The 11,614-nt window shown below is 50.1% G+C and overlaps 1 protein-coding gene across 20 annotated transcripts in view; it reads right to left on the bottom strand.

The window, feature by feature from the left end:
• Positions 1-782: 782 nt before the first annotated feature.
• STYXL1 (serine/threonine/tyrosine interacting like 1) overlaps positions 783-11,614 on the bottom strand; it is a 52,958-nt gene continuing 42,126 nt past the window's right edge. For 6 of the 20 annotated variants that reach the window (XM_063814557.1, XM_003951053.5, XM_009453364.4 and 3 more), the window contains 4 exons: positions 10,393-10,538; positions 8,895-8,992; positions 6,037-6,149; positions 1,512-1,769 (listed from right to left, as the gene is read on the bottom strand). In XM_063814557.1, the coding sequence (XP_063670627.1) occupies positions 1,638-1,769; positions 6,037-6,149; positions 8,895-8,992; positions 10,393-10,538 (489 nt within the window). In that variant the 3' untranslated portion in view covers positions 1,512-1,637. Of the gene's footprint in view, positions 1,770-6,036; positions 6,150-8,894; positions 8,993-10,392; positions 10,539-11,614 lie in introns of all 20 variants that reach the window. The other 14 variants (XM_009453361.5, XM_009453360.5, XM_009453359.5 and 11 more) reach the window with 8 other exon arrangements.

Raw genomic sequence — 11,614 nt, 5'->3', positions numbered from 1 at the left:
GCCGCGTGGTGCAGCCAGCAGGGCTCTGGCCCGTCATGCTGAGAGCAAACCAAGGTCCAGGGAGGTGACACCTGCTTGCAACATTTTCGTCCTTGGGAAGCTGAGCCTCTTTGGGGAAGGGAGTTAGAGCTGCTTCTCTCGCTTGGATTTTTACAGCGGCCTCCTTTCTCCCTGCCTCACCTCCACTGTCCCTTCTCGCGGCCACCGGACTGCCCTTCCCAAAACACAAGGCTGATTCCCCATCATGTTCATGCTTAAAACTTTCCAGCGGCTGTGTCCTGCCTACCAGGAGGTCCCTAATCGGAGCTCTGCAGCCATTCCGGGCTCTGTCCCAACTCACACCCTGAGGAAAGCCAGGGCTGCGTGTAAAGCCGTTCCCCCTCTGGCAAAACCCCACTCCTCCTTGAAGGCCTGCCCTTCTGTTGAGGGGAATCCCCATCCCCTCCCACCCCCTCCCACCCCCATCCCTCCACAGAGCGCGCTAAATGGTGGGACGGCATTCATCTCTGTTCCCGGCCCCACCCACGCAGTGGCAGGGAATGGTTGCCGAATGGACTTGGGGAAGGTCCTGCATGGATGGACATCCTAATCCCCTACCAGTCCCCTAGTCTGTGCCGTCTCCTGATGCCCAGTTTGTTCTGTGGGTGCTGCCAGCTTTGGAGAAGTGCATTCGGAAAACAACTTCCAACTGGGTGCTGTGGCCCACACCTGTAATCCCAGCATTTTGGGGAGGCCGAGGCTGGAGGATCACTTGAGCCCAGAAGTTCGAGACCAGCCTAGGCAACAGAGCAAGACCCTGTTTCTACAAAAATAAAAATAAATTAGCCAGGTGTGATGGTGCATGCCTGCATTCCCAGCTACTCACTCAGGAGGTTGAGGTGGGAGGATCGCTTGAGCCCAGGGAAGTTGAGGCTGCAGTGAGCCATGATTGCGCCACTGCACTCCAGCCTGAGAGACACAGCAAGACCGTGCCTCCAAAAAAAAAGAAAGGGGGTTAAAAAAAAAAGGAAAACTTTTAAGACCTTAGGAATTTCTAGAAACGTGGATAGGGAGATGGGGGAGGGGGTGAGAATCTCTCCTTGGTGAACACAGCCAGGCAGAAATGAGTGGGGAGCAGGGAAAGAAAATCTGTTTCAAGGGGTGGATGGCAGGAAGCACTGGGGATGAGGCAAGGGTGTGATCCCATTCTAGGAGCCTGGGGGCTAGAAAAGGCTGGGCTTGGTATCTCTGGGACTAGGGGACTGCCTATTGGTGGCTATTGTGACATCCTCTGTGAACCAACACAGGCAACCTCTGGGTACCCCCAGGCAGCCTCCAAAGGGTCTAAGTCACCAGGGGGATGCAGGGCAGCTGCTCTAGCAGCCAGATGCTCTTCCAGAGGCAGCCTCAGGGGTGCAGTTGGGATGGCCCGCGACACCTCAGGGATGTGGGTTCTTGGTGAGCCTGAGCAGGGCGCATCAGCTAGGTGATGTGAACAGGCACTTGGGAAGAATCAGTACAGGAGGCTAACATGAGACTTTCAGGCAGCAAAGGCCTTCTCCTTCCAGACAAGCCTGGGTATACACACTCTGGCCCTCCACCCACAAAATGCCCCCAGTCGAGGCTCTTCAGTACCCTTCGGTGGGCCGCGGAGAAGATCAGTAGAGCGGATCCATGATGTTTGTGATGGAATCTCCAAGGATAGTCTTCTCCCATTCCAGCAGCTGACTCACCAATCCCCGATTTGGACACATGTTGTTTTTGCACTTCTTGACATAGGCCCAGGACCTCTATGAATACAAAGAGAGAAAGTGAACTTCATGATTGGTCCTGGGCCCTTTCCACTTGGATCAGAGGCAGCTTTCAGAGACAGGAGGCACTTGCACAGTGCCAGCAACACGGCTTAAGGGCTGGATGCAGAAACAGGGCAGCCTGGCATGAATGCATCAGTGCTGGGAGTCATGGGAGCTGACTCTGCCTTGGGCAAGCCCCTCTGCTTCTAAATCTGGACAGAAATAATTCCTATTTCAAACATCTTCTGGGAAGATTAAGACAATATACATGAAACCACCTGTGGATGGCAAACACTATGCCAAGCCTAGTGCAGTCTCAACAAAGGTTTGCATTGTGACTGGACAAATTAATGGAAAGAGGAAGAGAACTGTGGGCAAATTCTCTGAAGAAGGAAAATTCAAGCTGCCCTCCTTCAGGCATCCACCTTAAAGTACAGGAAGGGTTGCTGCATGAAGGAGGGTGAGCACCTGGTCTCCATCTGGATTGAGGACAAAGGAAAAAGGGAAAGGCAAGAGTGGTGCCTGAAACTAGGAACAGAAGGAAATGGCCAGGCACAGTGGCTCATGCCTGTAATCCTGGCACTTTGGGGGGCCGAGACAGGTGGATCACCTGAGGTCAGGAGTTCGAGACTAGCCTGGCCAATGTGGCGAAACCCTGTCTCTACTAAAAAAATACAAAAATTAGCCAAGTATGGTGGCACATGCCTGTAATCCCAGCTACTTGGGTGGCTGAGGCAGGAAAATTGCTTGAACCTGGGAGGCGGAGGTTGCAGTGAGCCGAGATTGCACCACTGCACTCCAGCCTGGGTGACAGAGCAAGACTCTGTCTCAAAAACAAAAAAGGAAGGAAGTGATGTCAACCTGATAAAGGCCATATATGAGAAGCCCACAGCTAACATCACACTCAATGGCGAAAGATAAAGTTTTTCCTCTAAGATCGGGAACAAGGCAAGGGTGCTTGCTTTCATCACTTCTGTTCAACATAGTCCTAGAAGTCCTAGCCAGAACAATGAGGCAAGAAAAAGAAATAAAAGGCATCTACATTGGATAGGAAGAAGTAACCTTACCTCTGGTTTGAAGATGACATGATTTCATATGTAGAAAACCCTAAAGATTACACACACACACAACACACACACACAGCTAATAAATTCAGCAAGGATGCAGGATACAAAACCAACATGCAAAAATTAGTTGCATGTCTATATACTAACAATAAACAATTCAAAAAGGAAATTAAGAAAACAATTCCATTTACAGTAGCATCAAAAAGAATAAAATATTTAACCAAGGAGGCAAAAGACTTGTACACTGAAAACTCCAAAACAGTGCTGAAAGAAATTAAAGGTACAAACAAATGAAAAGACATCCTGTGTTCATGGGTTGGAAAGCTTAATATTATTAAGATGCCAATACAACTCAAAGCAATCCACAGGTTTAAGGCAATCCCTATCAAAATCCCAACAACATTTTTTGTAGAAATAGAAAAATCCATCCTAAAATTCATATGGAATCTCAAAGGACCCCATAAAAAATATTTAAAAAGAACAAAGTTGTAGGTCTCACACTTCCTGATTTCAAACCTTAGTCTAACAAAGCTACAGTAATCAAAACAGTATGGTACGGACATGAAGACAAAGAGACTAGTGGAATAGAATAGCCAGCCTAGCCTAGAAATAAACCCTTACATATATGGTCAAGCAATTTTTTTTTTTTTTTTTGAGACTGAGTCTCACTCTGTTGCCCAGTCTGGAGTGCAATCGTGCAATCTCAGCTTACTGCAACCTCCACCTCCTGGGTTCAAGTGATCCTTGTGCCTCAGCCTCCCAAGTAGCTGGGATTACAGGCATGTGCCACCACGCCTGGCTCATTTTTGTATTTTTAGTAGAGACGAGGTTTTGCCATGTCAGCCAGGCTGGTCTCAAACTCCTGACCTCAGGTGATCTGCCCACCTCTGCCTCCCAACCTGCTGGGATTACAGGTGTGAGCCACTGCACCGGGCCTGTCAAGGAATTTTTGATAGTATGCCAAGACCATTCGATGGGGGAAAAGGACAGTCATTTCAACAAATGGTGCTAGGAAAACTAGATACACCATGCAAAAGAATGAAATTGAAAACAGGAAATCAATAGAGAAAATCAAAAAAACCAAAAGCCAGTTCTTTGAAGAGATCAATAAAATCGATACACCTCTAGCCAGGCTAACTTAAAGAGAAGACACAAATTACTAATACCAGAAGTGAAAGAGAAGACATTGCTACAGATCCCACAGACATTAAAAGGATAATAAAAGAATATTCATATCCACAAATGTGATTGATCGATTCCTTGAAAGACACAGTCTGCCAAAACTCACACAAGAAGAAACAGACAATGTGAATAGGCCTACATATATTAAAGAAATTGAGTGGTGGCAGATGCCTGTAGTCCCAGTTACTCGGGAGGCTGAGGCAGGAGAATGGCATGAGCCCGGGAGGCAGAGCTTGCAGTGAGTCGAGATTGTGCCACTGTACTCCAGCCTGGGTGACAGAGCAAGACTCCGTCTCAAAAATAAATAAATAAATAAAATAATCATAATAAATTGAATCAATAATTAGTAACCTTCCAAAACAGAAAGCACCCAGCCTAGATGGGTTTATTGGTGAATTCCACACATATAATGGAATATTATTCAGCCTTAAAAGGAAGGAACTTATATAAGGTACCTAGAGTAGTAAAATTCACAGAGACAAAAAGTAGAATGGTGGTTCCCAAGGGGCGATGAAGAGGGGAAAGTAAAGAGTTGCTGTTTCAGGTTTGCAAGATGGAAAAGTTTGGGAGATTAGTTGTACAATAATGTGAATGTACTTAATGCTCCTAAGCTATACATTTTAAAATAGTTAAGATGGTAATTTTTTTGTTGTGTATGTGTGTGTGTGTGTGTGTATATATATTTTTTTTTGAGACAGAGTTTCGCTCTTTTCACCCAGGCTGGAGTACAATGGTGCAATCTCAGCTCACTGCTGCCTCTGCCTCCCAGCTTCTAGCGATTCTCCTGCCTCAGCCTCCAGAGTAGCTGGGATTACAGGCACGCACCACCACGCCCAGCTAATTTTTGTATTTTTAGTAGAGGGGGTTTCACTATGTTGGCCAGGCTGGTCTTGAACTCCTGACCTCAGGTGATCTGCCCGCCTCGGCCTCCCACAATGCTGGGATTACAGGCGTGAGCCACCGCGCCCGGCCTGTTATGTATATTTTAACCACAATTTTTTTTAAAGTGGTGTGAGGGGCAGAGCTGTGCAGTCAAAAGGCTTACTATGTCCTCGCTGGGTCAGAACAGGCCCTGGAGGAAGAATCATAAACCACCCATCCCCCACCGCCACCCCACACATCCCCTGGCCAAGATGGTGAAACCCTGTCTCTACTAAAAATACAAAAATTAGCCGGGCATGGTGACACGGACCTGTAATCCCAGCTACGTGGGAAGCAGAGACAGGAGAATCGCTTGAACCCAGGAGGCAGAGGTTGCAGTGGAGGTTCAAGAATCGCTTGAACCCAGGAGGTGGAGATTGCACCACTGCGCTCCAGCCTGGGCAACAGAACAAGACTCCATCTCAAAAAAAAAAAAAAAAAAAAAAAAGGACTTTCTAGCCTACGACTTCACCCCCAAAGTGCACATGGGGGCAACAACCGAAGCCACTGGCCAATGAGTTTTATTCTTTGTCCCTCTCCTTCCCCCAAAAACATCCCTGGGCAAATTTTGGGGCTTTGTAGGTCCTATCAAGCCCTCTGGGGATCACGAACAGGCTGTGACAGGCAGGGCAGGCCCTCGAGAAAGGTGCTGTGAGTTAGGAGCCCCGAGTTCCGCCTGGGTTTGCTGCGATGGGTCCCTGCTTCCCTCTCTTCTCTGGACCCTGCGCCCAAGGTACAGGGAGATAGACGGGAGTGGGTGGGCGCCTGTGCTGCAGCTCTGGGACTCCATGCAGTTCTCCCTTGGGCAACACCAAACAAACACAGGTGGACGGCCTGACAGCAGTGGGGGCTGCAGGACAGCCTGACCTGGCCTGAGTCCCTGGGCCAGCCCTGCATATCTAGCCTCAGGCCTCAAGCCTGCAACACTGGGGCCTTGCCCTTGGGTGACACGGACTGGGGAGCACCCTAGACTTGGAGTTATCTGGGATTCTTCCTCCCAAAGCAGTGCTGGGGCCCCACTCCTCCCAGGTTGCGCTCTGACCCCACCTCCCAGGGGGTGGCCGTGGTGCGAGCCTAGCCCGGGGAACGCGTACCTGCAAGGTCTGCTCATTACTATGCATGAGGTAGGCTATGATGGCGGCACAACTGCGGCTGATACCTTGGGTGGAAAAGATCAGAATGACAGAGCCAAGGTGAAGGTGAATTTCTGCAAAAAGAAGTGGGGGGTTGGGTCATGCCTGGCCCTCCTCCCTGTGGGCCTGGGTTGCTGTCAGACACTGGCCTCCATGGGCCCGTGGTCCAAGCATGAGTTCAAGACCAGCCCACGTGACCTCGGCAAGTCCCATGATTTCTCTGGGAGCCCATTTCATTGTCTAGCAAGTGGGCATCCCTCAGACCTGGCTGGAAGTTCCAGAGAATCATGCCTGGGCAACCAGCATCACCAGGCAAAGACCTTCTCCTGAACTCCAGGCTTCTAGCCCAGGAAGCTCTGCTACCAACTGGCCTCCCAGTATGGGGCGGACAGGACCATCGTCATCCCAAAAACAGTCAGGAGCTGACAGAGCCAGTGTAGCCTGAGTGCCAATCCTGACTGCCACTCACTGGCCGTGGGGCTTGGGCAAGTTACTTCCTTTCCTTTCCTTCCCCTGTCTCCTCTCTTCTTTCCCCTTTCTTCTCTTCTCTACTCCTCTCTCTCCTTTCCTTCTTTCTTTGTTGAGACAGAGTTTCACTCTTGTTGCCCAGGCTGGAGTGCAGTGGCACAATCTCAGTTCACTGCAACCTCTGCCTCCTGGGTTCAAGTGATTCTCCTGGCTTAGCCTCCCGAGTACCTGGGATTACAAGCACCTGCCACCATGCCCAGCTAATTTTTTGTATTTTTAATAGAGATGGGGTTTCACCATGTTGGCCAGGCTGGTCTCCAACTCCAGACCTCAGGTGATCTGCCTGCCTTGGCCTCCCAAAGTGCTGGGATTATAGGCATGAGCCACTGCGCCTGATTTTTTTTTTTTTTTTTTCAATATAGACATGCAGTCTCACTATGTTGTTCAGGCTGGTCTTGAACTCCTGACCTCGGGTGATCTGCCCACCTTGGCTTCTCAAAGTACTGGAATTACAGATAAGAACCACTGTGCCCAGCCTATTTTTATTTATTTTATTTCAGAGACTGGGTCTTGCTCTGTTGCCCAGGCTGGAACGCAGTGGTGTAATCACAGCTCACTGCAACCTTGAACTCCTGGGCTCAAGTAACCCTCCGCCTTAGCCTTCTGAGTAGCTGGGACCACAGGCATGTGCCACCATATCCAGCTAACTTTTTTGTACAGATGGGGTCTCACAATGTTGCCCGGGCTGGAGGGTAAGTTACTTGAGGCCACGGTGTCCTCATCTGGAAAACGGGATCACAGTATACTACCTACTCCATACAGTTTGGTTTTGTTCTGTGCTGAGCCCAGTGCCTGGCACAGAAATATCAGCTCTAATCACAGCACCCCTGAAGCTGTGAGTCCTGCCCAGGGAGAGGAAATCTAAGCTGGCACCCAAGGCTGGTCTGCCAACCCTCAGGAACTGAAGATAAGCATACCAAGTGCAAAATCACAGACTGCCAGGGCTGAAGGACGCAGAGATGACGATGGCCACCTTCCTCACCATCTGAATAAAGGAACTGAGCATGCAGTTTAATTTATTGACTGGCTCAGTGCTACCCAGGGAGGCAGGCTGGATGGGGGCCCTCCTTGGGCCACAAGGCTCTGCCATCTCGAGGTGGGACACATGGGAAGTCTCAGCCTCAGGCCCTGGTTGAGCAACATTTGACATCTGCTGGGCAAATAAAGGATGGTTGGGGCTGGGTGCGGTGGCTCACGCCTGTAATCCCAGTACTTTGGGAGGCTGAGGTGGGTGGATTGCTTGAGCTCAGGAGTTCAAGACCAGTTTGGGCAACATGGCAAAACCCCTTCTCTACTAAAAATGCAAAAATTAGTTGGGCGTGGTGGTGCATGCCTGTAGTCCCAGCTACTTGGGAGGCTGAGGTAGGAGGATTGCTTGAGCCCAGGAAGTAGAGATTGCAGTGAGCCAAGATTGTGCCACTACACTCCAGCCTGGGTGAACAAGCCAGACCCCGTCTCGAAAAATAAAATTTAAAATAAGGGATGGTTGGGCCAAAATGCCACGCTCCAGCCCCTGGTACAGTGGCTCAGGCCAGGAGCTGTTGGTGCCAGACAGGCAGGCATGGGGTGGGGACTCTGACCTGACTCAGCCCTGCTCTCTCTACAGATCTTACTCTCCTCTGGCAATCTGGAGCCCCAGGAATGAGTAAAAAATCCACTCTTGATGAGTTAAGTAACTGGTGGGCATCACTTGGGTGTGGTGGCTCATGCCTATAATCCCAGCACCTTGAGAGGCTGAGGTAGGAAGATCGCTTGAGGCCAGGAGTTCAAGACCTGCCTAGGCAACATAGCAAGACCCCAACTCCACCAACCAACCAACAAACAAAAACAAAGAAAATCTTGGAAGTCAGAACTGAAAGAGCTTTGTAGTCTTCCTTCCATTCCACCGACATCCCACAGACCAAGGATGAAGGCGGGGATGGAGAGAGAGAGATTTACTACTGGTCCCCAGAGCTCAGCCCAGAGCCTCCATGAGCATGTGCACTTGTGGGTAGCCATCGCCCTCATTTTACAACAAGCCCAGAAGGGCACAGCCATCTAGCCAGGGCCAGAGCCTTGGGCCCCACTGCCCCCGAGGTAAACACCACGGTTGCTCGTTTCACTGAGGGCTCCCCAGAAGTTGGACGTGTCCTGGAGCTTGTCCCACCCAGATGGGGCATATGCTGAGCTGGGCCCTTTCTCCCTAGAGCATGGGGAATCACGGTCCAGAATAAGCCTGTGAAGGAGGCTCCACTGCCCCTCTGCTTCCCAGACACAGGCCAGTTGCTACCCAGCCAAGGAACGCTCCTTACCAATGAAGTGACACATGTGGCGTAAGAAGGGAAGAATCTGGGCTTCCGGGGAATCTTTTATCCGGATGTGCAGAAGCTTGTCAGCATCGCCTGCAAAACTACACGGAAGGACCACACAGGTCATCAGGTGGAACGCAGAATGCAGGCAGCCCCATTGTGGGGTTTTCATCACAGCAGAAGGGCCACAGGGAGGACGCTGAGCTTGTGTAAAGGGGAATGTGCACAGGTAACCCAACCTCTCCTGGAAAAAAACATCCAGGCTGGGTGTGGTGGCTCATGAATAAGCCCAGTAATTTGGGAAATAGAGATGGGAGGATCACATAGCGAGACCCTTGTCTTTTTTTTTGTTTGTTTGAGACAGATTCTCGCTCTGTTGCCCAGGCTGGAGTGCAGTGGCACGATCTCGGCTCACTGCAACCTCTATCTCCCAGGTTCAAGTGATTCTCCTGCCTCAGCCTCCCAAGTAGCTGGGATTACAGGCATGTGCCACCACAACCGGCTAATGTTTATATTTTTAGTAGAGATGGGGTTTCACCATTTTGGCCAGGCTGGTCATCAAACTCCCAACCTCAGCTTATGTACCCGCCTTGGCCTCCCAAAGTGCTGGGATTACAGGTGTGAGCCACCACACCCAGCCAAAAAAAATTTTTTAAGTACCTATCTTGGCCAAGCATGGTGGCTCACACCTGTAAACCCAGCACTTTGGGAGGCCAAGGCAGGCAGATCACTTGAGGTCAGGAGTTCAAGACCAGCCCAGGCAACATTTTGAAACCCTGTCTCTACTAAAAACTACAAAAATTAGCCGGGTATGATGGCACACACCTTTAGTCCCAGCTACTGGGGAGGCTGAGGCAGGAGAATCACTTGAACCCTGGAGGCGGAGGTTGCAGTGAGCCAAGATTGTGCCACTGCACTCCAGCCTGGGTGACAGAGCAAGACCCCATCTCAAAAAATAATAAAATAGGCCAGGCGCAGTGGCTCATGCCTGTAATCCCAGCACTTTGGGAGGCCAAGGCAGGAGGATCACAAGGTCAGGTGATCGAGACCATCCTGGCTAACACGGTGAAACCCCATCTCTACTAAAAATACAAAAAACTAGCCGGGCGTGGTGGCGGGCGCCTGTAGTCCCAGCTACTGGGGAGGCTGAGGCAGGAGAATGGCGTGAACCCAGGAGGCGGAGCTTGCAGTGAGCCGAGATTGTGCCACTGCACTCCAGTCTGGGTGACAGAGTGAGACTCCATCTCAAAAAATAATAATAATAAAATAAAAACTAAAGGGGAGGGATAGCATTAGGAGATATACCTAATGCTAAATGACGAGTTAATGGGTGCAGCACACCAACATGGCACATGTATACATATGTAACAAACCTGCCCATTGTGCACATGTACCCTAAAATGTAAAGTGTAATAATAATAAAATTAAAAAAAATAAAATAAATTTAAATATTATATAAAAAATAAAATGAAATATAAATCAGTAGTTTCTCTTTACTTACAAGGGCCCTGTATCCATGGAGACATTGACATGGGCTTTGATTTTCAAGTCCTTCTGAATCTTGGGGTCACAGGCTTGACTGAAATTGCCGATGAAGACCTTCCCTGGCACAATTTCAATGGGGTATGGCTGAAATGCATCCAGTTCCTGAAGTGTGGAGGGAGAAAGGCAGCTATGAGCATATTCCTCAGGGAAGAGGGATGTCTATCTCTTGAAACACAGCTCAGCAAACGAGCGTAAAAGGGCAGTTCCAGGACAGTGAATGTGACGGAGATCCAGACTTTGAAAGAGATTGGCGCACGGTAACTTGCATGGGGTGGCACAGGGCGAGTCATGACGAAAGGACTGAGCTTCATCGTGCAGAGCGCTGGGTCTCAGCACTGGTGTCCATTCCCTCCGTGGCAACTGTTTACACTTGGCCAGGTGCACAAAGGTTGCAGTGAGGATGCTGTGGCCCAGAACTGTAACAACCCAGCATGTACTGGGGGCTCAGGAGGATGGAGAGGGACAGCTCTCTTAAGACCATCAGAATTTAAGCATCGAGAGAGAGAGAGAAGGAGGAGGAGGAGGGAGAGAGAGGAGGAGAGAGGAGGAGGAGGAGGAGGAGGAGGAGGAGGAGGAGGAGGAGGAGGAGGAGGAGGAGGAGAGAGGAGGAGGAGAGAGGAGGAGGAGAGAGGAGGAGGAGAGAGGAGGAGGAGAGAGGAGGAGGAGAGAGGAGGAGGAGGAGGAGGAGGGAGGAGGTGGAGGAGGAGAGAGGAGGTTTCATCATGTTGGCCAGGCTGGTCTTGAACTCCTGACCTCAAGTAATCCACCTGCCTCGGCTGCCCAAAGTGCTAGGATTACAGGCATGAGCCACTGTGCTCAACCCATCTTTTTCTTTTCTTTTCTTTTTTTAAAGATACAGGGTCTCTCACTCTGTCACCCAGGCTGGAGTGCAAGTGGCTCAATCATAGCTCACTGCAGTCTTATCTTCCTGGGCTCAAATGCTTCTCCTACCTCAGCCTCCCAGGTAGCTGGGACTACAGGTGCGCACGACCATACTCAGCTAATTTTGATACTTTTATCTTTTGTAGAGATGGGGTCTCGCTATGTTGCCCAAGCTGTCCTCGAACTCCTGGCCTGTAGTGATCCTCCTGCCTCAGCCTCCCAAAGTGTTGGGATACACATGTGAGCCACCCTGCATGCCCAGAAATGAAGCCAGTGTATATGCAGAGGGGTAGAGA

Source organism: Pan troglodytes, chromosome 6 (assembly GCF_028858775.2).
Source record: "Pan troglodytes isolate AG18354 chromosome 6, NHGRI_mPanTro3-v2.0_pri, whole genome shotgun sequence".
In the NCBI taxonomy this organism is placed as follows: Eukaryota; Metazoa; Chordata; class Mammalia; order Primates; family Hominidae; genus Pan; species Pan troglodytes.
Note: the sequence above shows the minus strand (reverse complement) of the source record. Positions and strands in the feature narration are given on the sequence as shown.